Source organism: Pinus tabuliformis, chromosome J (assembly GCF_031772625.1).
Source record: "Pinus tabuliformis cultivar Carrire ecotype Pingquan chromosome J, CPIR1, whole genome shotgun sequence".
Lineage (NCBI taxonomy): Eukaryota > Viridiplantae > Streptophyta > Pinopsida > Pinales > Pinaceae > Pinus > Pinus tabuliformis.
Genome location: NC_142295.1, coordinates 614413259 through 614439075, shown reverse-complemented (window position 1 = coordinate 614439075; position 25817 = coordinate 614413259). Strand labels below are relative to the sequence as shown.

At 42.2% G+C, this 25817-nt stretch overlaps 1 protein-coding gene across 4 annotated transcripts in view; it reads left to right on the top strand.

The window, feature by feature from the left end:
- The window catches only part of LOC149228455 (uncharacterized), a 437914-nt gene extending 413426 nt beyond the window's left edge, over positions 1-24488 (top strand). For all 4 annotated transcript variants that reach the window (XM_089378219.1, XM_089378217.1, XM_089378218.1 and 1 more), the window contains one exon: positions 23767-24488. Coding sequence is in view for 3 of the 4 variants with exons in the window: in XM_089378217.1 (XP_089234343.1) it covers positions 23767-23835 (69 nt within the window). In the remaining variant the exon portion in view is untranslated. The remainder of the gene's footprint in view (positions 1-23766) is intronic.
- The last annotated feature ends 1329 nt before the right edge of the window (positions 24489-25817 follow it).

Here is a 25817-nt window from a genome sequence, read left to right as displayed (position 1 = left end):
TCTCCAGCACAATCTGAAGCTCAGCGTCAGCCCTGCTAGACTTTGCGTCAACCTGAAACCCTCTGCGTCAGCCTACTGAGGCTCTGTGCAGCCTCTCTGGCTCTCTGCGTCATTCCTACAGCCTCTGCGTGGATGACGTAGGCCCTTCTGGCTGTGTGCCGCTTATGCTGCCTTTGCGTGGCTCCCTCTGGCTTTGCGTGTGCCTCTCTCTTCTTCTGCACTGGTCTCTCGGCACTGTCCCTGCATCTCTGCATCGTACTCACTACTCCTTGTTGCAATTGATCACTGATTCTATCTCTCTTAGCAAACCCCACTCTAGACAATATAATGACTGATCACTCTGGTGTGTTCTCCAAGTGACCTTCAAGCCTCCTCTTATACTTTTCTCGTTGGCAAATCAATGACCGAGATTAAGTCCCTAATCGATGACTAAGATTAGATCTGGCTTGATCCATGTCTTTTGGACCATTCTAACACAGTTTTATATTAATTCACATTAATATTTTAATTTCCCTAAGCTTGGACTTAGGGACTCCATTAAAAATATTAATGATTTTAATGTCTCCCTAACTGTTTAGAATCTGCCCAAACCCTTTTTGGGTATTGGAGATCTCACGTGCCCTAACCTCTCCACCAAATTTCGTGGCTAGAGCACATCCGATGCTACCCCAAATCAGAGCCATTAAATCATCGCTGATCTCTGTACTATCCTATAGTGAAGGAGTCTCTCAATACTAGGATACCAAGCCAACCTGATCAACGTGAAGCACCCCTTGCTCCACTCACTATCCTACCAGATTTGGGTGTTAGAAGCCCTTTGTCTACTGCCAATAACTAGAGCATCTCATCGATGTAAAACTCTGTCCAAATCCTCATAAAGCTACCCTACCGAATAGTCCACCTCATGCGCTCTGATTGTGGGCCCTTGAAGACAGAACTCAATGCCTATGCGAATGAAGTCTCCCCTGCATGAGCTCCTCCAGAAATCCTCCTACTAGCCAACCGTCCATGTTGAGGAAGTCCCCCACGCCATCAGTGAATCACTAAAACCCGATGGAAAATTTGGATGACCCTCCCTTGTCAAAACCAATTCACCCCTATGCGTAGCTGAACTGCTAAGTACTGTGACGCTAGGGTCCCATGCCCAATGCAACATGAAACTACCCTGTTGACCCCACGACACCCTATTCATCACTAATTGTCTAGCATGCTCGTACCGGGGCCTCCTCTAGCATAGCTCTCGACTACAATCTATGCGATGATCGAGGTTAGGCCCAACCCGCCAAAGCGACTCAATAGTGCCAGCGCCTATCACCCCATGGCTGGCCCCAATCTTGAGCAACAATCTGCCTCACCCTATGGTGAGGGCTATGGTGATTCCCCATGTGTCTGCCTGTGAATGAATCAGTTCGCCTGTTATCCTGACCATGCTCACTAAGGAGTGGAGTATCCCACCTATCCACTGGATCCCTAGATCCCATAACTGTACTAGAGATCCACAACCCCCAATCCTCTCTGCCTACTGCTATGATATGTTGCTAGTTGTTGGGACCCCTTTGTGCCCCGTCTCTGACAAATGTAGGTATCCAATAGGTAGGCACTGAGCATCAAGAACTCGTGCTGCAAATAATCAACTGCTCTACGCCTGCCAAATAACACAACAAGATCTGCTGTCCCAGCTCTTGATGATGTGCCCGAGTACTGCCGGAAGCCTAGGCTTCATCCTGCCAAAAAGGACTACCATCCCTTGCACCTCATGCCCACTTAATGCCTCGAGTTGTCCCACTGGAAAAGCGCCATACAACTCCCTCTCGGTCACCTCCCCAAGTGTGAGCCCAGGGGTGGAACATATGCTACCTCGATAATCAACCATGCCATCCCTAAACCTGTATCCATCAACTTGTGCACCTACCAAGTATCTCAACTGGAGAGTCTCCTCCTAGCCCATGACACACGATGTCTCATCCAACTGCCTGGAGTGAGTCGCCCATGCCCTGCTGCCTGACTGGATATTGTCAAGGGGAACAACCAAACACTTTGCGACTGTAGGCAAGACCGAAGGATGATGGGTGGGTATGTCCTGTTGACCTTGCTGCCTACACCTACCTACAAGTTAGTGAGAAAATCCTTCAACCCCATAAGGTGTGGTTGGCGGTAGGGAACTCGGAGAAGGGGTTGTCAAACTAATCCAGACTCCGTTTGAGCTACCTCCTAGGTTAGCTAAGGGGGGTGGTCCCTAATTAAAAGTTAAGTTGAAAATATGTGAGTTTCTAGGAGAATTATTAGAGTTAAATATATTATTTTTTAAAGATTTATAAGCAAAAAAAGATATGAGCAATAACCAGCAATACATAAGATGAACATGAAATACATAAACAACCAGTGCCTTCAAAGTATTTGCTCTTTAAGAAATGAAGTTGTATTTGCTTAAAATGAAGTGAAATGCTTTCAAATGGAAAACCAAAATAATCCTCAAAAGTGAAACAATAAATTGTAAATGCTTTTAAGATGAATAAGTCTACAAATCAAAGCATTGAAACTATCTTGCTCAAAAAGATACAAAAAGAAATCAAATGTTACCAAGATGACAACATGCAATTAAGTTTGCAACCCAAAATAATTGTACTTGAAAATGAAATCAACCATTCATGACAATATGCACTTAAACCAAAAGATGAGCCAAATTCCAAGTACAAGAAAATTAAACTTGTTTCAAAATTAAAAGAGATTACAATGTTTGCATCCAAAGTGCCTCTTGAAATAAAATTTGCATGTGAGACTTTAAACCATCAAGATAGCAAGAAATTTAAGAAACTTTGCAAACAAAGCAAATGTGATGGAATGTTGTTCTTGGTTTATTTTATTAATTGAACTCTAGTCCTCAAACCTCATCCTCGCCCAAATATTTGGATCTCACAATGATGAGTCAATAGAGGTAGAGGGTCCCTAAAAAGTTTATCTAACCAACTTAAGTTGGAGGTAAGTTTTAGTGATGCTTGGGGCATGTAAATAAACTAACCAAACAATGAGAATTAATTTCTACTTAAAATGTACTTGCTTGACATGAAATAAAATGTTACTTTATGGAGAAAATTGTCCAAATACTATGCATGTAAAATGTGTTTAATGGTGAAACATAAGTAAACTTGGAACTATGTTCAAGCCAAATAAGATCAAGTAAAAAGTGCTTGCATGCAAAAAATCTGAACTTGTTATGGATTTAAAACATATAGCAAATTAAATTAAACTGCATGCAAAATGCATGTGATGCATGTTGTGTTAATTTCCCAATTAGATGATATGCATGCAAAATGAAATAAACCAACAAAGTCAAACCACCAAGCCTCTCCAAAAGGTGGAGAGATAGGGATACCCTGGTGAGGAATCCCCAGCGCCTCTATGTCCTCCGTGCCCCACACAAGCGTGAGGAATCCCCAACGCCATACAAGGCACTGTCTGGTGGCCTACCAATGCCACCTCCTTCAACAAACTCTTGCCATAGTATGTTGATCATCCTGTGATCCCATGCACGACCATCATACCAAGACAAGCCGATGAGTCTGCCCACAAATTGGTTGGCCACTGGTACTGACCAAAACTCCCCTAGCAAATGCACGTACTCTGTTGTTAGGTCAACTATATCATCCATCTTGTAGTCAACCGGTCTACTTGGGAAATGATAGGTGGTCCCTCCCAGATTCCAATGCCAGTCAAGGCTTTTGGCATCCCCATTGCCTGGAAACTCCTGGTGAGCTACACACGGGTCCCCTACCATCTCCATGGCTCACTCCACCGGGTACCAACTCAGATTCTCTCGCCATCCAACCCCAAGAGAGGGATCGAATGCACGAACCCCTGCACATAGAACAACCCCATCATGTGGATGCTGCACCCTGTGCAACTCAGGTTGTCTCATCTCGATATCCTGGTCAACACATGAAATCTGACTAGGTGGCTCTGTCTCTCTCTCCAATGGGCAAAGCTAAATTAACAGTGCTACCAGCCCCGTCTATGTATGCCTGAAGAGGGCTGCTCTGACGTTCCAACGTGCACTTTAGGCGCACCGGTAGGAAATCAAACCGCTCCGCAACGTGAGTCAATTTGGCCGTGGACTCGACACAAACCGCTCTCATGCCCTCCAGCGCCTTGTTCTGCTGCAGAATAGCCTCTCGCACTGACGCGACCTTCCTTTTTAATGCTAGAAGGTCGGCTTGAAACTAATGGAATTGTTTGGGTATCTATCACCTGTAAACTTGGTCACAGCTCTAGATACCTCAACACTGTCGGCATGCCGTCCATGGGTGGCACCTCCTCAACGGGTGGCTCTATGAGTGTAGGCTATCAACTCTCCACTAAGGTGTCAACTGGGGATATCAAAGAGGTCTCTAACAATGGTGACTCCTGCACCCCATAGGGCATATTGATGTGCTCCTCACCATCCTGTGATCCCTCAACATCATGCTTGACCTCCTCCTTCTTAGGCTCTTGATATCTATAGCTAGGTTTCCACCTGCAAAATTGCCTCCTGGTCTCGCCCTCTAACTATCCTTGACCTGTTTGCTCCTTCTGAGGAGATTTGGTGTCCTGACTTTGTCGACTTACCCCACATGGTGTAGATGGCTGCACCCACATGGTCTGTGTACCTCTAGTGTCTTTGTTGAATGGATGAGGATGGGTTGGGTCTATCATCCTCCTCAACTGGGTCAACCTCTCATCGTTTCAACGAATTCCACCTCAGAATTCTTGCATACCCAAATCCTCCATAATCTTACTGGTTTCCCACAATTGGGCCAAGGTCGCTCTGATACCACTGTAATGTCCAAATTGAATTTTATAGCTAATAACATATACGAATTAGGCTACAATAAATGGAATCACAAATATGCATGCACCATAAAAAACATCAAGAAATTGGTCCAATAAGCTGAGCCATTTTATTAAATTATTAGTTGTAAGGAGTACATATAGCAAGAGGAAGTGAACCTGGGCTTGCATCAGCACGTTGGACCGACACAGGTGGAAGCGATGACCCCCAAGAATGGGAAACTTTGGCCCAATATCCTTCTGCACAGACCCATAAATTGGCAACTGTTGCTGCACTGGAAATGCTAAGAATGACCCTCTATGGTGCCCGGAATCACTTGAAAATGCAGCTGTAGCTTCTCCCAAAAATACTCAACCAAACCTAGAAAGGAATCTTCCCCAAACCAATCACTCGGAAAACCCACAAAATGGTGGAATCATTGGCTGCATAATAAAACATACTACTGAACAGAAAGGGAATTTCTAGCTTGAATACTGCCCGAAAATTTCTGCAAATTTAACCTTGGACTCCTCAACAAACCCACAAAACCCAAAAAAGGTTTTGGCTAATTTTGACCTTCCAAAATTTCCCTCTTTTGGCACTACGCCCTCCTGAACCAAGACTACGTCCCCTAGTGATGTAATAATTTGCTGAAATGGTCCTTATTTCTCCTCAATCTGCGATAAGAATGTTAATTTTTCATAGGGCTATATTGTTCTTTGCTTTGATAATTGGATTTCTTCATTAACACATTAAGTTCACCCCATGACATCATAACATTATTCAAATACATCATTATTACGCAGCATATGCAACTATGTAGAAAGAACAATATCATCATCATCAATGCAGTGGAACATAAAGGAACAATATAGGAGAAACATCCACATAGAGACATTAGGATTTGTCGGAGACCAGGGAAAAACCCACTGTGGGGAAAACCCTTGCAAATTCTTCTTCTTCTAGATTGCCATCAAATGATTTAGCAAAAGAGAGTACAATGATCCATATCTTCATCTATGCAACTAACTAACAAAAACAACTACAACATCCATGGAATAAACCCAACAAAGCTTATACTCAAAATATTGATTATGAAGTCTGTACTGAACTGTCACTGACTGCAGTCAACTTCTGAACCCTACAGTCACTAAGAAAAATCTTCGGACAACTGAGATTTCATCTTTTAGTTCCTGGTCACATGGAGGAGTCGTCATCCGAGTGACTATAGTTGCCTGGTCGCTCTTTAAAGCACTGCAAACAAGCAACTGTGGTCGGATCTACCTAGATCTGTCTCTGAGCTTCGGTTGCACCCTTCAAGATGTTATGCAAGCGACTATAGCAGCCCATTCTCACTCTTAACCCTGGCGAGCGAGCGACTAGGGTTGGATCTGGTCTATGGTGAGCGAGCGACTGCCTGTGAAAACACTAACTCCCGCTCACATGCACAATGAGTTGTCCGTGCGACTGGAAGGCTCCAGTCGCACGCATGAGCCTATGTGAGAGCGACTGTGGTCGAGATCCTTTCGTTTTGTGCCTACGACTGTGGCCTAAAACACTAGATTTGAAATGTGAGCTTCAGACCTTGCAATTTCACCCCAGAGCAAACCTATTCCTCTGCGGACGAGCCTTAGACTTGTGCTAGCCAAAAACCAAGATAGAAGAGTGTCCCATGATTGTGTCCAAATGAGGTAGAAGTCCTATGTTGCACGAAACTTCTAGGAACCTGACGTTTCGGGGCGTACCCATACCTGAAACTCTAGAACTCGACCATAATGTAATCATCTATGAGAGTTAATATAGACTTGATTTTCCTTCTAAATTGTCATCTATGGGTCTTATTCCCTTTTTTCCTACAAGATAATGTGTTATTCACTTATTTATAAATTTCTTTTTTTATATATATACATATATGATGTTTTGACCAACGTTTCAGTCGACGTTTCCATTTTTGGGAGGTGACGTTTCTAAATGTACCCGTTTCAGAAACTCTGAAACGTTTCAGCGCTTCGTGCAACTTAAAGGTCACTTGTATTTATAGCTTTCCAAGAGGGTCCACTTTGCTTTATGGCCGTATGCATATGTGGGATATTATTCATAAATACACTTTTCCTTATCTGACTTGAGTGATCTTTAGGTCGATTTTGGTCCTCTCAAAAAGAGGAATTCAATGCAATTATTATCTTCATCAGGTGAGCTGTCTAATGTGGAATTTGACTGCAGTGGCATATTTTTAACAAATAATGATAAAGGAAATTTTCCCGGATGTAGGGGAGAGGTTTCATGTCAAGTCCCAGCACAAGATAGCTGAACCTAGCTCCACAAAAACACTGTCCAGTGACCCCCTACGCAGGTCCTAGGAAGATAAATTTGTTCCCCTCAATAGCAGTCACCTCCAGCTCCAAAACTTTCCACAAAGGCTAGACTCCACCTCAAGCAACTCCACTAATGTTCTCTCGGCAAAACACCCTCAGAAGTTAAATGAAATGAGTGGTATGATTTCTCTACTGTGTCCTCACTAGAGTACGAATTGGTTAAAGTAATCTGTTGAAATGTGCTACAATACTCCACAAACCTTCTCACCAAATTAACAATATCTTACCTCCCTAGGGTGGCACTCGAAGTCCACCGAAAGAAGGGTGAGTTCTCCCCTTGGAGAACTCTGTGCTAAGCAGCACTTGTGACCCAGCTAAACAGCTTGAGCAACAAAGGAAATAGATGAGTGAACAAAGGCCCCAATAGCTTCTATGCTCCTATTTATAATTTTTTCTTGCCTCCTCATGTGGGTCCCTCCATCCAATATTTCAACCTCCTTCCCTTAGCAATTCGATTTTCTCTCCAAGTGGTGCGTATTTCTTGTAGGTGTGGCCCCCACATTCCACTAGCAAATTAATTTTCTATTTCTCCTAAGTCCCATACGCCAAAAATGTCTCCAATGCTCAATTTACAAAATTGTGCTATGCTTAGCTCTTCCCCCATAAACTCCATTCACTTAGATGAAAAGTCAAAATTGGGGACAATTTCTTTCCACTTGAACATCTCGGATAGACCCCATCATAATTAGCTTGAACCTCAGGCATTCCAGAAACCATCCTCCTCACTTTAGGCAGGGCTTCATAGTGAAGATGGACAAAACTTTGGTGCCATAGCTCACTTTGATGATTGTTGTCATGTACCAATGCTTGAATTGGTCTTCCATTGACCCTATAAAGTCCTTCAAGATCCCATAGTAAATGCAACCCTCATGCGAGATTCCATAGGCCAGGTGAGGACATTTCCTCTTATGAAGGAAACTCTCATCTCTTTGTCTTCCAAAGAAGATATAGATACAAGATTCTTCTTCAACCCTAGAACATACATAACATCATGTAGATGTACGATTTCACCATAGTCCAAATGAAATGAAACAGAACCAAAGCCCTTCACCGGATAAGTAGAATTATCTCTAAGAATGATCTTCAAATTAATCTCCTTCTCAACCAGGTTTGAGAGGACTTCATGATACCCAATGAAGTGTCTACAAGCCCCACTATCTACCAACCAAATATCAAACGAATTCAGAGGAGAGGAACTAAAAAGTGAAGAAATAAGAAAATATCAGTGTTGTTAAAATCACAATATTATCGCAATGTTATCGTATAATCGCGATATTTTCAACAAAAAAGATAAAATCGCGCTTAGTACTTGGAAAATAATTTTTTGCCCGATTTTTTCGAAAAAATCATGGGAAAAAAAATTATTTATTTGTTTTTTTAGGAGGAGGTGACCCAAGCTACCCCTATCACAAGTAGAGGACGTGGTCTACCTCCTGTAGCTCCTAGTTCTTCAGCGTCTAGAGCACAATAGACTCCATAGTCTATTGCGGCCTGCCAACTCCACCGACATCTACATCTAGAGGGGCAGAGGAAATCAATAGTATTAGACTTTAGTTATTTGGTTCATTTCATTGTATGACATTGTGACTCATGATATGAGATACATTATTATATTTTTTGTTGATATTTTGAGGTTGAGTTGGGACTCAAGAGTTAGGACTTACTATTCAGGACATGATTCACTATTATGTGTGATTTTAGCACTAGAAATGATATTAAACATCTTATATATTAGTTCTTTTATCATATTTATGTGTCAATGTATTTATTTTATGTTGTAGATGGTTTAGATATTAAAAAAATTGAAAAAAAAATGAATATTTTTGTACCAAATGAACTTTTCCCGATTATTACCAATTTTTTCCCGATTATTACGATTTTTTCCTCGCGCCAATATTATCTCGATAACGATTAGTGCAACATTGGAAAATATTTAGATTGAGTAGCAGCTGCATTATTTTCATACCTTAAGTTTCTTGATCTCTTTTAAGAGCAGTGGCCATCTTCACGATCATCCAGAGGATATCTTCTTCTCTCATTTGACTTGTAGTTTTTGTAGCCACGATTGTTGTTGGAGTTGGACCTTGGAGCTCTTCTCTTCTCTGGTTAGTCTCGGGCAAGGTGACCAAGCTTGTGGCAATTGTAGCATTCCACTTGTGACACATCCCTTTTAATCCTTCTATTAGTGTCTCTGGATGGTGGAGCAAGCTTCCTTGAACTCGATGGTCTTCTTCGTTTCCTCTTCTTGTTGTGTGCAACAAATGCAAAGGGCTCTCCTTCTTCATGCTTTTGAATTCTTCCTCTAGAAATCATCCTGGTTTCTTCTTGAGTGCACTTGCCAACAAGCTCATCAAATGTCGGGAACTTGTCATTGTTGCTAATAGTTGTAATGAATGTCTCCCAAATTGGAGGAAGACCTTGAAGTGCAACGAGTACTAGCTCTCTATCAGACATAGATTCTCCAGTAGTTAGCAATTGATCCTTTAGTTGGGATATCCTCATGAAGTATGATTGCATAGTCTCTCCCTTATTCATTTTGATGTCCTTGAGTTGATTTTTCAAGGAGAGAATATGATTCAAATTGTTGACCTCATACATCCCAACCAGCTTATCATATATTTCCTTGGACTTCTTCAACTTAGAAATGTAAGTAAGCAAATGATCTCTCAAAAGTCAATAATTATTTTCTTGGCTTTGATCTCACCTTTCTTATACTTGGCCTTAATAGTAGCAAAAGCATTTTCCGGAGGCTTAGGTACTTTTCCTTCCACAAATTCCAAGACATCATTCTCATCCACGATCACTTCCAACTTGATTTTCCAAGCAACAAAATTTAATGAATCATTCAATTTCTCTCCTTGTATGAGTTAGACATCTTGACCAAGTCAAATAAGTTTTTTTCAAATCTTTCTAAAGGTGATTGCTTGTCTCTCATCTCCTTGGGTTTGTCTTCACCTCAACTCTGATACCATGTTAATTTTCCTGTGTTCTATGTTTGACACAATCACTTATTATAAATCTTCTTCAGTTAGCAATCACTTTATCCAATAAAATTTCAATCTTCCAGCAACAATAAGCAATTGTAGATAGAACAGAAAACCAATGCACAATAGAAGACAACCAAGAAAAAGAGAGACACGGTATTTGGTCAAAGACTAGGGAAAAACCCCACAAGGGGGAAAACTGTTCAAAATTCTTCTTTTATTAGATTGTCATCAAACGTTCAGTAGAGAGATACGATTTTCCAATTCATCAACAATGAGTCAAAGTCAAACCTTTGACTATCCAAAATCAACTAACCAATATTTCCCAAAAGTCAAATCTGGTCAACAAATCAAATATGCAACTATGGTCAAAGTCAATAGAAATAGCAGTAGCTCTAACCAGTGTTGGTCAGGGTTGCGGGGGAGCGCCCACCCCTCGAACCCGCTCCCAAAGCGTGCTCAGCTCGAGAGCGACCTCGGGACCGTGCTCCCTTAAAAAAACTGTTCCTTAATTTTTTGGTAGCAAACTATGGAGTGGTTAGGGAGCGTTCACTCTTTGACCACTTTCGTTCGCTTCGGGAGTGATTTTTTAAAAAATTCACTCCCCGTGGGTGAAATGGGCGGGCCGCGTAGTAGCATTGGAGGGAGGGGAAGGGCCAAAAGAAATAAAAGGCCCTCCTCCCCTCCCATAATTCACCATTTGCACATTGAGAGAGCAAGAGAGGGCTTTTGGAATTGGAGCTTGAGTTGAGGAAGATTGAGAGGATTGCTTGGGAGCTTGAGAAGCTTGCAAGGGAGATTGGAGCTTGGGATTGAAGGCCAAAGAGGTAGGATCTTGACTCTAATCCAACATTTTTTTTTATATGTTCATTGTTAAATGGAAATGTTCTCTTCTCTCTTTCCCATTCCCATTCCTCCATTTTATTACATGCAAGAAACTACAACTCCACCAAAGTTTAAAGAATCAAAACTTCTAACATCATGGCTATGTGGCTTGGTATTCTCTTGATGTTGGTTCCTTATTTTGTTATTCTAGTGTTGGACAATAGGAGGGTTGATCATGATGAAGATGATGAAGAAGTGGGTAGTGGTGGATTTGGAAACCCTGGAGAGGAGTACCTTGTTGAGGAGGAAGAGGAGAGTGGAGATGAGGGCGCAAAAACGAAAGCAAACCAACCCCAATGTAGAAATATGTTTCTAGGCCTGAAGTAGGGAAAACGGGTGGAACCACTAAATTTACACTCCTCCATTGCAAAAACACATACACAACTTCATACACCCGTGCCAAAAAGCACCTTTGTGGGAGAATGCCATGGGGTGGAGGTAAACAAGTAGGAATCAAAACTTTTTTAAGTGTGAAAGCACAACAAAGGGCCAAATACATAAGGGAAGAGGAGGAAGCCCAATATAAATCTAAAAGATCAAAGGGTGACTTTGAACATGATAGCCCACAATCACATAGATAAAGAACCATATTAGATTTCCTTGACGAAGGGTGTAGGAATGATGTGGATTCAAAAAATTTCCAGTTTCTCTATGCATGTGGAATACCATTCAATGTTCTTTACTCACCTTATTGGCATGAATTGGTTTCCACCATTAATGTTGCCCCCAAAGAATACAAGAGCCTTGGGTATGACAGGGCTAAAACCGTGGGACTTGATCATGAGAAAGAAAAAATAGCACATTCTTTGGGTAAAATGACCAGTTCTTGGAATGATCATGGGGTATCTATTGTATCTGATGGATGGACAAATGTTAAAAGCAAGCCATTGATAAGTGTTCTTGTTGTGTCTAGCAGTGGTGCTTTCTTCCTTTTAACACATGATTACTCGGAAAAGTTCAAGACCGCCATCAACATTGAAGAACCATTACTTCAAGCAACTGAACGTATTAGCCCATACAATGTCATCCAAGTCAACACTGATAATGCTTCTAATTGTAAGGCAGCAGGAGCAATTATTGAGGATAGATACACCAACATATTTTGGTTTGGGTGTTTGGTTCACACAATGAACCTTTTGATGCATGATATTATTAAGAACAAAAACCCTCAAAACAAATGGATTGGTGATTTGTACAAGAGAGGCAAAAAAATGATAAAATTTATTACAAATCAGGATTGCGAAGACAAGATTTTCTAGCTATTATCTCACCTTCAGGCACCTTTTGAAGGTAAGAGAGTCATTAGCTAGCATGGTATCAAGTCAACACTGGAATGTATTCAAGGACAAGACTCCAACTGCAGTTGTCAAGCAAGGTTTTGAACATGTGGAGGACTTTACTCTTGATGGTGTGTTTTGGGCACGTGCGAGGGAAGTTTTGCAATTCACCAAGCCCATTTGTAACATGATTCGTTTTGTAGATATAGACCAGTGATTTGGAAGGTGTATGAGTAAATGGATAACATGTTGGGCAAATAAAAGATATTGTTTAGGAAAAGAACCCAACTTGGATGATATTATTCACAAATGTGTGTATGCACGATGGAATAAACTTAATGTTCCACTACATGCATTGGCATATATCGTTATGCCAAAATACTACTCTCTAGCTTGGTTGGGAAAACTTGCACTTCGGGGTGGGGTTAATGCCAAACCCCATACAAATCTGTAGGTACATGAGGGATATATGAAAGCATTAGACAAGTTGGTCCTCCCTCAAATCTGTAGGTACATGAGGGATATATGAAAGCATTAGACAAGTTGGTCCTTGATAGGGAGGAGTGTGCTAATTTGCGTCTTGAATTATGCAGATACTTCACTAGCACTGAACTGTTTGGTTTTTTGATGATAGGGACAAATTTGATGCTATCACATGGTGGGATACATATGGCGAGCAGGGACTTTTGCCAAAATTGGAAAAAAAAGTGCTCTCATAGGTTGTAAATACTTCTTTTGCAAAGAGGTGTTGGAGCACCTACAACTTCATCCATAATGTGAGAAGAAACAAACTCAATGAAAATTGGCAAAAAGCTTGGTTTATGTGCACTACAACTTGAGGTTGTTGAGTCATTATTGTGATCGGGCTCGTGAGGATACATCATATACAACTTGGGACAACAACCCAGAGGAAGATAATTTGGAGGATGGTGCTCTACATCTAGAAGAATTGCAAACAAAGATTTTGAAAGATGATGATGAAGCAAGACCAACCATGCCACCCCCACCATCCAGTAGCAGTGCTCGAGTTCCAACATCTTTGCCTTTGTTGCCGCCACCTCCATCTACATCCTCACGTGGAGGGCATGTGGCTTCTGGTTCTGGTCGTCTTACTATGTGGGAGGACACTGTAATATTCCTAATTAGCCATGGCTAATTGGAATATTGGATTTTGCTCAATTTTGCCTTCTATAGTTATTTATAAATAAAAAGGTGAGGAAAGGGGGACACAACTCACTTTATGAATAAAGTCACTCCTTAGTAGTACAACGTTGTAACTTAAAAGGGGATCCAAGGGGGCCCAAGGAACACGTAGAGAAGGGGCCCACGTAAACACTTGGAGGGACTGCGCAGATGGAGAAGGAACACGTGGCAAGAGAGAGGCTATGTTGGAGGAGGTGGGCCTTAGGGTTTTGAGGGAGGCCAATGCTATAAAGGAGAGAGGAGCCTCCTCATTTTGATCATTTGATTATGTTGCATTTGAGCTAGTCACTTCGACTTAGAGCACGCTGGCTGTTTAGCTTGTCTGCAGCATTGTTTAGTGCATCGAGTGTCTCCGTTCAGAGATCTCACCCTTAGCCTTGGGGGACTTCGAGTGCCTGCTTGGGCAAGGTAGTTTCATCAGTATTTGCAGGAGGAACGATTTCTGAAGTTGAGGAGGAGCTGAGCATTTTGATGACTGCGCAGTCTTGAGAGGGGAGGACGCAGCCACTTTGATAGGAGCTTCGGATTGGGGTTTCGTGGAGGATTTGTGCTTGGAGATTTTGCAAGGGATCAACCCTTGCATATTGGAGGATTTTGGCAGAGTTTCGGGTAGAGTTTTGGAGCATTCTCTTCAGGAGCAATGCGGAGCCTTGAGGAATAGCGTAGATCCTCAAGGGGGTGATTTTCGGGGGTCAACTATTTTAGAAAAGCTTTATGGGATTTTCTGAGTTTATTAAGTAGAGGCTGATTCCAGAGTTTTAGCATTTTCTGAGGAGGAAAACAACCCCAAATCCTCACTTGATTCCAGCAGTAGCAGTAGCACAGCAGTTCTCCGGCAGCTTGGACGCAGTTCAGAGAGAGGCCATTTCCTTACCATTCTAAGTGTATTTCTTCACTTGCCTTGTGCAAGTCGAGGTGCTATCTTTCCAATCACCTCTTATACTCTTTCCATTACTCAGTATAATAAAATGGCTTAGCATTTCTCTCTGCATTTTTTCGAGTATCTACTTATATTCCATGTATACATTATTGTATGTTGCACTACTGTTATTTCTCTGGTTGGAGTTTGCTTGTGTTTGAGGGATTTCCCTGATAAGGGATATTACAGTGGTATCGGAGCATAGATCTGGCTCAGCCTATCGAGCTAGCAGTCTATGACACCGAGGGAGAAGCCCTACATCTGTTACAGAGGTAGGAAATACAGAGATATTGAGCGTAGGTTGGAGAACACCTATGGAGAGGGAGACTGTGTTCGGGTGGTGGACACAGAACAAGAGGACCCTGTGGTGAACACAGAATAGGAGGAACCTATGGTGGACGCAAAGCAAGAGGATCTGATGGCAGATGAGGACGGGAAGAGATTTGCGAACATGCTTCTCAAATTAGTGCAGGATCTGTCGAGGCAGATCGAGGTGATGGGGCAGAGATTCACAGCGGTGGAGGCTAGACAGCATGAGAACCCACGGGTTTTCCAAGTTGGTGAGGGGTCAGGTACATCCCACCATTTGCCAGAGCAGGGCGCCACCCAGCGTGATACTACTCAGCGGATGGCCTCACATGCCCCTACACGCTCTACCATGCCCACTTTCCTAGAAGTAGACACAGGGCTCGGAGCCCAGCAAGAGGCAGAGCCCAGTCATATGGGCGATTATTTTGCAGAGTACCAGGGCTATGGGCAAGAGTTCAAGGATGCTCTCTCAGTTAGAGACTTTGTTCAGCTCCAGCGGGATCACAGAGGATATCGGCATTATCATGATGGAGACACCCACCGCACAGCTAGTAGATTCCACTTGCCTTCGTTTGATGGCTCATCAAATAGTTCGGCAAATTCTTGGGTAAATGTCCAGCTTAACCAGATGTCGGAGACAGAGGCCATCAAGGTGGCGACATTACATTTGGATGGTGAGGCCCAGGGCTGGTGGTTCCATGGGATGGTTACACTCGGACACTCCACAGTGACGACATATGCCGAGTTCATCAGGAGATTGATAGAGAGGTTTGACCGAGGGAATCCGGAACAACACTTTGTTGAGCTGACGAGGCTCAAACAGACCGGGAACCCAAAGACCTACATTGCAAACTTTTTGAGGGTTTCAGTGATGGTGCCAGATCTATCCGCGGCACAGAGGATCTACATGTTTGTTGAAGGGTTGGCAGAGCCACTTCCGGGTTTAGCCAGATCCACTAGACCAACCACGCTCCAGGATGCTATTAGCAATTCCCGGGACTTACTGGATGCCTTACCCAGGACCCGGACATTTCACCCCCAGAGACGGGCTTTCCAGCCTAAGGGGAAGGATGTGAGGATTCCACCTCCAAAGGGGAATCCAGGACGAGCACAGATTGATGATGATGCCAGGAGGGAGCTGAAGAAGAAGCGGTTGTGCTTTACCTGTCAGGAGCCATGGGCACTAGGACATAGATGTGCTGCTGGCAAAGCACATTTTATTGAGGTCTTCTCCGAGAGCAGTGGAGAAGAGGATGAGGAGGATGACGTGGGGGCAGGAGAGAGTCATGCCGCACAGGATCCTTTGCCACCTCCACCACCACCAGCAGGTGGTGCAGCTTTTGCACCTACCGGAGGGGCCCTTGCAGCATTGCGAGGAGTTCCCAAGTATTTGACGCTGCGCGTACGGGGGACAGTACATGGCCAGTGAGTATTAGTTTTGGTTGACAGTGGGGCAACCCACAACTTCATCAATGCACAAATGGTTGAGCGGAGAGGTATACAAACAGAGAGCTTCAATGGCTTTTCCGTTTTGGCCCCAAGAGATCAAACCGTGGTGTGTGCTCGTTATGTCCCAGAGTTATCAGTGATGATGGGCACCTACACACTAACTGACCACTTTTTCGTGGTCAATATTCCGAACACCAACCTGATACTGGGTGTTCAGTGGCTTATTAATCTAGGGAAGGTCACGACAGATTGGAAGGCCCTAGAGATGGAGTGGGATGATGAGAAGACAGGGAGGCATGAGAAGATACGGGGATAGCACACATATCCACCTCAGACTGTTTCGGCTCATCGGATGGAGGCAATCTTCCGGAAGGGAGACGTAGAGTGGGCAGTGGAGCTGCGTGCATCAGAGGCTGGGACTACAGGGTAGTCGGTGCACCCAGAGATACAATCCATCCTTAACTAGTATGCCACAGTGTTTGGGGAGATTCCACCAGGACAGCCACCAGACCGGGGGTTTGAGCACATCATTGAGCTTAAGCAGGGCATACAGGCAGTGATTACTACCCCCTATAGGCATCACAAGGCCTATCGGGATGAGATTGAGCGGGCCATTCAGGAGTTGTTGGCTCTTGTGCACATTCGGCTGAGCACGAGTCCTTTTGCTTCTTCCATGGTGTTGGTGAGGAAGAAGGACGACACATTGAGGATGTGCATTGACTATAGGGCCTTGAACAAGAAGACCCTGAAGAATAGGTACCCCATACCCAGGATCGATAAGTTGATGGATGAGTTGAGAGGAGCACGGTTCCTCTCAAAGATTGATTTGAGATCTGGGTACCATCAGATTCGCATGAGGGAGCAGGACATTCCCAAGACTGCCTTCAGGTGTCACTATGGGCACTTTGAGTTTTTGGTGATGCCCTTCGGGCTAACCAACGCCCTAGCTACATTTCAGTCCTGCATGAATCACATCTTCCGTAGTCACTTAAGGAAGTTTGTGTTGGTGTTCTTTGATGATATTCTCATTTATAGCAGGACTTGGGAGGAGCATCTCCAGCACATTGAGACAGTGTTGTGCATCTTGGAGGAGCAACTGTTCTATGCCAAGCTCTCCAAGTGTGAGTTTGGGTTGACGGAGATGTTGTACTTGGGACACATCATAGGGGTGGACGGAGTGAGAATCCATGAGGAGAAGATCAGGGCCATCAGAGATTGGCCGGAGCCGAGGAACGTGACAGAACTTCGGGGATTCATTAGCATTTGTACTTACTACCGGAAGTTCGTCAAGGGTTTCTCACTGCTTACTACACCCCTGATAGATCTGACGAGGAAGGGGGCATTCAGTTGGTTGGATACAGCACAGCGAGCCTTTGACAGGCTCAAGGAGGTTATGAGCAGCTGCCCAATGCTTGTGTTGCCGGAATTTTCGTAGCCATTTGTTTTGGAGTGTGATGCATCGGGAGAGGGAATCGGCGCAGTGTTGATGCAGGGAGGTCACCCTATAGCCTTTGAGAGCCGGAAGCTCCTTCCGCATGAGAGGTTGTATTCTATATACGACAAGGAGATGTTGGCCGTTATGCATGCATTAGCCAAATTAAGGCAGTATTTAATGGGTAGTAGGTTTAGGGTAAGGACTGATCACAACAGCCTTAGGTTCTTTTTGGAGTAGAAACAACTACAGGAGAGGCAACAGAAGTGGATCAGTAAGATCCAAGTGTATGACTTTGACATAGAGTATGTCAAGGGTAAGAACAACGTGGTAGCAGATGCCCTTTCACGTAGACTAGTCACGTTGTCTCTTATGAGCTTGGACACAGACTAGAGGGCTCGACTCTTAATAGAGTCCTCCAAGGACAGATTTGCATGTGAGGTTTTGGATGGGCAGGTGGCGGATGACAGGTACAGGGTAATCGATGAGATCATCTACTATAGGGACCGGATTTTCTTGACTGAGGGATCTTAGCTCAAGAAGATACTTCAGGCATCACATGATTCACCATTGGCCGACCATCATGGGTTTACCAAAACCTACAGGGCCATTAGAGAGAGGTTCTCATGGGAGGGCCTTAAGGAGGACGTACTCCAGCATATCCGGGAGTGCGATATTTGCCAAAGGAACAAGGGGGAGATGAGCCATCCCATAGGATTATTGCAGCCTCTTCCCATTCCGGAGGGGAAATGGGAGAGTATTTCGATGGAATTCATCACAGGGTTGCCCATGGTGCAGGGCAAGGATTGTATCTTTGTCGTCGTTGATCGACTGACAAAGTACACACACTTTTTCGCCATATCCGCACACTACACAGCAGCGCAGGTGGCCGAGCTGTTCTTCTGAGAGGTCTTCAGGCTACATGGTCTTCCTAAGACCATCATCAGTGACTGGGACAACCGTTTCATGGGCGGGTTTTGGCAGGAGCTTTTTTGGTTGGTGGGGACGGAGTTGACATCGAGTACCAGTTATCACCCACAGACGGACGGGCAGACAGAAATAGTTAACAAGTGGTTGGAGGGCTACTTGCGTAACTATGTCAGTGAGCAGCAGCGAGCATGGCTGAAGTGGCTGCATCTGGGGGAGTATTGCTACAACACTACACATCACCTATCCATTGGTATGTCACCATTCTATGCTTTGTACGGATATCATCCTTTATCTTTTCCTGACATGATGTTTGGTGCTAGCAAGGCTCCAAGAGCCAAGATTTGGATCCAAGAGAGTCAGGATATCCTCCGAGCTCTCAAGGATAATATGGCTACAACGTAGAACCAACAGAAGCTGTATGCTAACAGGGGTCGGGTGGAGAGATAGTTTGAGGTGGGGGACTTGGTCTACCTATGATTACAACCATATCGACAGTCGTCACTGAAGCAAAAGGGAGCGGATAAGATCAAGCCCCGCTTTTATGGGCCATACAGGATGATATGCAGGATTGGACAGGTTGCGTATGAATTGGATCTGCCCCAAGGCAACAAGATTCATAACTTTTTTCATGTATCATGCCTGAAGAAGGCATTGGGGCAGCAGGTGACAGTGACAAATGAGCTACCACCCACGAATGATGAGGGGCATTTGGTGTTGCAGCCAAAGGCTATTATTGATACCAGGGAGAGGAAGTTACAGAGTAGGATGGTCTGGGAATTCTTGGTGAGGTGGAAGAATTTACCGGATGAGGATGCCACTTGGGAGAGTGAGAAAATTTTGCAGCATCCATCACTTCAGTTGCTTGAGGACAAGCAACATTTTGCCAGGGGAGACTGTAATATTCCTAATTAGCCATGGCTAATTGGAATATTCGATTTTGCTCAATTTTTCCTTCTATAGTTATTTATAAATAAAAAGGTGAGGAAATGGGGACATAACTCACTTTATGAATAAAGTCACTCCCTAGTAGTACAATGTTGTAACTTAAAAGGGGAGCCAAGGGGGCCCAAGGACCACATAGAGAAGGGGCCCACATAGACACTTGGAGGGACTGCACAGATGGAGAAGGAACACGTGGCAAGAAAGAGGCTACGTTGGGGGAGGTGGGCCTTAGGGTTTTGAGAGAGGCCAATGCTATAAAAGAGAGAGGAGCCTCCTCATTTTGATCATTCAATTATGTTGCATTTGAGCTAGTCACTTCGACTTAGAGCACATTGGCTGTTTAGCCTGTCTGCAACACTGTTTAGTGCATCACTCCGTTCGAAGATCTCACCCTTAGCCCCGGGGGACTTCTAGTGCCTGCTAGGGCAAGGTAGTTTCATCAATATTTGCAAGAGGAGCGATTTCTGGAGTTGAGGAGGAGCTGAGCATTTTGATCACTGCGCAGTCTTGAGAGGGGAGGACGCAGTCACTTTGATAGGAGCTCCAGATTGGGGTTTTGTGGAGGATTTGAGCTTGGAGATTGAGCAAGGGATCAACCCTTGCATATTGGAGGATTTTGGCAGAGTTTTGGGTAGAGTTTTGGAGGATTCTCTTCAGGAGCAGCGCAGAGCCTTGAGGGATAGCGTAGATCCTCAAGGGGGTGATTTTCGGGGGTCAGCTATTTTAGAAAAGCTTTCTGGGCTTTTCTGAGTTTATTGAGTAGAGGCTGATTCCAGAGTTTCAGCATTTTCTGAGGAGGGGAACAACCCCAAATCCTCACTTGATTCCAGCAGTAGCAGTAGCACAGCAGTTCTCCGGCAGCTTGGATGCAATTCAGAGAGAGGCCATTTCCTTACCATTCTAAGTGTATTTCTTCACTTGCCTTGTGCAAGTCGAGGTGCTATCTTTCCGATCACCTCTTATACTCTTTCCATTACTCAGTATAATAAAATGGCTTAGCATTTCTCTTTGCATTTTTTCGAGTATCTGCTTATATTCCATGTATACATTATTGTATGTTGCACTACTGTTATTTCTTTGGTTGGAGTTTGCTTGTGTTTGAGGGATTCCCCTGATAAGGGATATTACAGAGACTCTTAGTAGTAGTAGACCACCATGACCTTCTCAGAAATTAGTTATTTCTCGTGTTGGCAAGAGGAAGCAATAGATGATAGATTTACTTGTCTTTTCTAGTTTCTAGTAGTTTTTATAACTGTTGACTCTTTCATATTTATTACGATATTTTTTGTAAACAATATATGACAATTTAAGTTTGAAGTTAGCAATTATAACTCATTGGTAATGAATTATGAATATGATGCTTCGTGAAAGTTGAAAGTTGAAACATTTCGTTTCATGTTAGATATTTTGTTATAGTTTGGTTACTTGGTAATGGTAATGGTTACAAGTACAACTTTAGTGATCAATGATGTTAAATGTTATATATTGAATTTTGAAAGCTTGAATCTTTAAGATTGATGAATCGTGAAACTCGATATGTTGTATGTTACTAACTTGTGGACGTGGTTGATGAAGATTATAACTTCTAGATGATTGATGTTATATGGTTCAATCCATGTTTTTATGCTTTTTATATCTAATTCATCATTCTACATGCTTTTGTTGACACACACACACACACACACACACACATATATTCGCTCCCAAACTGAGAGCTTTTAAAAATGTTGCTCCTCGCTCTTGCTCCTTCTCCCAAGTAACCTTGGTCTTGGTCAATGGTCAAGCCTCCAAAAAATTTGGTCAAGGAAGCAGTCAACTTGGCTTTCCAAGCTCAGTCAAACCTAGTCAAAATAGTCTTCAAAAACTTGGTCAAAGGAGAGATAAAACCTGTGGTCAAACTTCAGCAAATCTACGGTCAACTATGGTCAAAGTCTGTGGTCAACTGTGGTCAAATAGCCCATAAAAGTTCGGCCTTCTCTCTCCTGAATTCAGCCTCCAAGAACAGATCCAAACCAAGTCAAAACAAGTCAAAACCTCCTCAAGTTAATGCTGGTCAAACAGTGCCAAACATAATTCAAACTTGGCCAATCGAAAACTCTCTCCTCTTCGGACGTGTGAAATCGGACCCTGCAATTTCAGACTTGTACAAACCAATTTGATGAAGAGCTGATGCTCCAAAGTGATGTGACATGAGGCCTATTTATATGAGGTGGTGGAGACCCAATTTGTCCTTTAGGCCGACTTGTACTTTTGTGCACATGTAGGTTTCGTATTAAAAATAATATTTTTCCTTGAACGAATTAAATTATTCCAAGGGCTACTAGGGGCTTCTCTGGATGAGGAAGGCTTCCCAATGGAGGGAATTTCTCTCTGAGTTGCCAAATTTTAAAACAAGTCTTGTATAAGTGTTCCCTCCCTAATGTTAGGGATGGTGAGATGGATAACCTTATCCGGTGTTTTCAGCTCCTAAGGACCAAGGTTAACCTATCAATCCATAGGTGCAAGTGAAGATGGTGGCAATGGAGTGGGCATGACTTCAGGGTAAGGTGTCATAGCCAAGTGACTATGGTAATGGTGGTCCAACATCCTTAGTGTATGGATGTAAGAAGGGAGTAATCGTGTCAACCCTTTTCTAGGCCTGTTTTTTCCATCCCTTTGGTGCACCTTTTACTACGTTATGATAATGCTTTGGTTTGGGTGCATAGCTTAGGAGCCCAAACTTACATTAGAGAGATTAAACATTTATTACCCCTTAATGATGATGCAATTTATTGCTCATCATTGTTGGGGCAATACAAGGTTTCCTTTTGATGGGTGGAGCATTGTTAACCCTAGTAGCACTTCTTGGTATTGAAGGGTTAATGTCTAGTGAGACTTAGTCACACTGGTCTATTTCCAAATGCTTCATGACATAACCATTGATTAGAAGACCTTGTATATTCAATTTAGTTAGTTTGCGGGGAATTTGCTATTTTGGACAGTTTTGCTTTTTCAATATTCAAACCATCAGGGGCCAGCACATCAGATTTGACTACTTGATCTTGGTGAAAAAGAGAGTCCAATGGGATCGTTTTCACTCAGATTTTGATGGCACTTTTTCCTCTGCTTTTGTGTTGTTTTGCTTTTTGCTTCTTTGTTATTATGAACCGTTGTGTCATTTGGCCAAAAGTTGTACTTTTGTGCTTTTTAGCTTTTTGGGGAAGCCTACCTTTTAGGTATGTATATAATTAGTAAGTTATATATTTGGTAGATGCAAGTGTTGGTTGTGGTTCCTAGCTAGCAACTGAGGGGTGGCCCGAGCTTCCCTTGTATGGAAAAGTGAGGAGTTGAGTAGAATCTTTGTCACTGGCCTCTGTCTTGAGCCGACACTTCGTGTGGATCTAAATCATATCTCTGGGTAAAGTTTCAAGGATTGGCTTCAAAGTCATAAATTGTGAAGTAATTAAATATTTATTTAATTATTTAATCACATGGAAAATGAGTCAGAAAGTCTTAGTGAGAGATTGGGAGCTTTTACTAAATCTCTTCTTTTGAGGACCTCTTTTTGATTACTCAAGTCACTGGTCATTTTCTTTTTGATTACTCATGTCACTGGTCATTTTTTCTTCTAGAAGTGTACTTTTACAAACAATAATACACACTTCCCCTAAACAGGGTGGAAGATCGTGTTTGTGAAAACCACATCATAAAAAGTAAAACTATTACAGGACATTTCTTCTTCCAGCTATAATGAACTAAGCTGGCTTTTTGTTGGACCATGTAAAGTTACATGTAATGCCCACTTGGACCATACGTGTTTTGACTGAGAAAATATTTCAAACAGCCACTTCGAAAGGAAGATTTTTTTTACATGTTATACCTGGTGCTTGTTGAAGAAAATCGTTATAGTGAAATGGAGAATCGAGCCATCAGATGGCAACAAGAGGTAGAATCAAATACGGAGTAGGCCCGTCTTTTGTGGGAAATATTTTTCTGTAATGGTTTATTGAAGCCTCCTTGTAGCAGACAGGTGCCATTCTGATGCTCAAATACGAATATTAGTGCAATTTGCCATCAAATTGTTTGGCATGAATCAGCACTCTGTTTCTACTTCAAGAAAAGACAAATATTAATTGTTTTATCAGTGTTAATTATGTGGATAATTCTTAGTTATTAAATTATTTCTATTATAATGAGACCTTTAGAATGGACTAAGAAATCTCAGGCCTTGTGTTGTTGTTGGTTCTTAATATTTACGTCGTATATTCTATATTGCAGGCTACTTCAACAGACACCAAGTCTGGAGTAGAGACTGATTCTATGAAAACGAAATCAGAGCAGAAGTAGAGAACATTGCAGTGTTGGTTTGAGAAACTTGCTATCGAGCTATTGCACTTTCAGCCACAGGTTATTCAGGTCAAATCTGTTGCAGGAATATCAGTGACTTTTTTGGATACATCGTTCTGCAAATCTGTTACAAGTGTTCTAAAGCAGCCTTTGCAAAGAATTCTATTTGTCAACATGGACAGTTGCTACTTGTTTTTAATATGTCAAGAGGCAACACATCCATGGCAATGTCAAGGCTCAAGTTTTCTCCCGCTCATCCTCCACTGAATGTATCTGCAGCTGAAAATATTGTAATGTAAATCAGTATTTTTCTTAGTTGCCTCTTTCATCAATTGCTTATTATAGTGTATCGTGATTAAAAGAGGGAAATAATTGAAGCGTATTTTTATTGTATAGCTACTAATCGCTAGAATATAAACAATGTAGTTTACGCCATTGATGAGAAAAATGGCATCGGGAAAAAATTGCCGGGATCTAGACCATAGTTACCAAGTTCAAGTTCAAATTCAAATTCAAATTCGAAGTCAATTCAAAATGGGAAGAAAAATTCAACTGCATAAAATCAAATATCGAAAAAATTCGGGAAGATATTTCTTGCAAATACTAGAACATGTTACTTTTAAAAAAAATTACGAAATGTTCCTCTGTTTTCAGCTCCTTGCATGTGGCTGGACTGGTTTCCTCTGTTTATTTTGCAGTTTAAGATGCTAGTGCAAAATGTTCAGAAATGCTGTATAAATCTGCTAGACGCTTAAAATAAATAAGAAGAGGGAGAAAGATTTCTGATTAAATATTTTTATTTGTTATAGAGAGGGTGTTTTAGTAAATTCTTCTATCTTAAAATAAGGAGAAAGATTTCTGATTAAATATTTTTATTTGTTACGAACGAGAGGGGTTTTTAGCAGCGTGATGAAGATATTTTCATATACATTAATGAGAGGGCTGATATATCTACCCATTGAGTGAGTGGATGTGACAAAAAAACATGGCTCACCAATTAAATATTTACAATACTTGGAAAATAAAGAAATCCATTTAGAATAAAATAATATAAATTGAATAAAGGTATGAGAATGATATGATGATGGTACAATGAGGGCCTTATTATAGTAAAATCTAGCCATCTAATGCGGGGTCTCGCTAGGTGATCTAAACATTGTACAACATACGAGAGTGTTACCACTGTCACCTCAACAACTACTCCCTTCTTTAGTAAATGATACTATCCAACATAAGGGAGGCTTCCTTAGTAGAGGGTTTGGGGATCAGGTAACCCAAAAATCTTAAGTTAAATGTCCCATAAAGATCCTATGATAAAAATCCATTGGATAATGTTATGAGAAACTAGGATTTGTAGTCAATGAAGGACTAAGTTCTAGAACCAGGTTCAATGGACCTATGGGTCAATCTAAAGGGTAGGGTTAGCCTAAGGAGTTTCAAAAAGGTTATCTGAATACAGGAAATCAAGATAAAATCAAAGACTAGCAAATTGTAGTAAAACAATAGTTTATAATAGAAGCAGATTTAGTAGTTAGAATTGTATACAAACTACATGGAATGAAAACTGAATTTATGAGTAATTTAAGACAAATTACAAAAAATTTGACTATTAATAAAGCATATAACAACAAATAAAGTATGATATCAACCTTGCAAAATGATGCTAATTTTTCTTGGGACTAAATTTTTCTGTGCTTTAGATAATTGCATTTACAGTTTTTTCATCATTTACATATTGTATTTACCCCATCACATCATAACATCATTAGCAATTATGTAGAAAGAATAATAACATCAGTAATGCAGTGGAACGTAAAGGGACAATAAAAGAAAATCATACACATTAGAGACACCAGGGGTTAGGTTAGAGACCATAGCAAAAGCCCACAAGGGGTGAAAACCCAACTAAATACTTTTTCTATTAGATATTCATCAATTGTTCAACTGAGATACAAAGTACATCAAAACACATCAGGCCACTT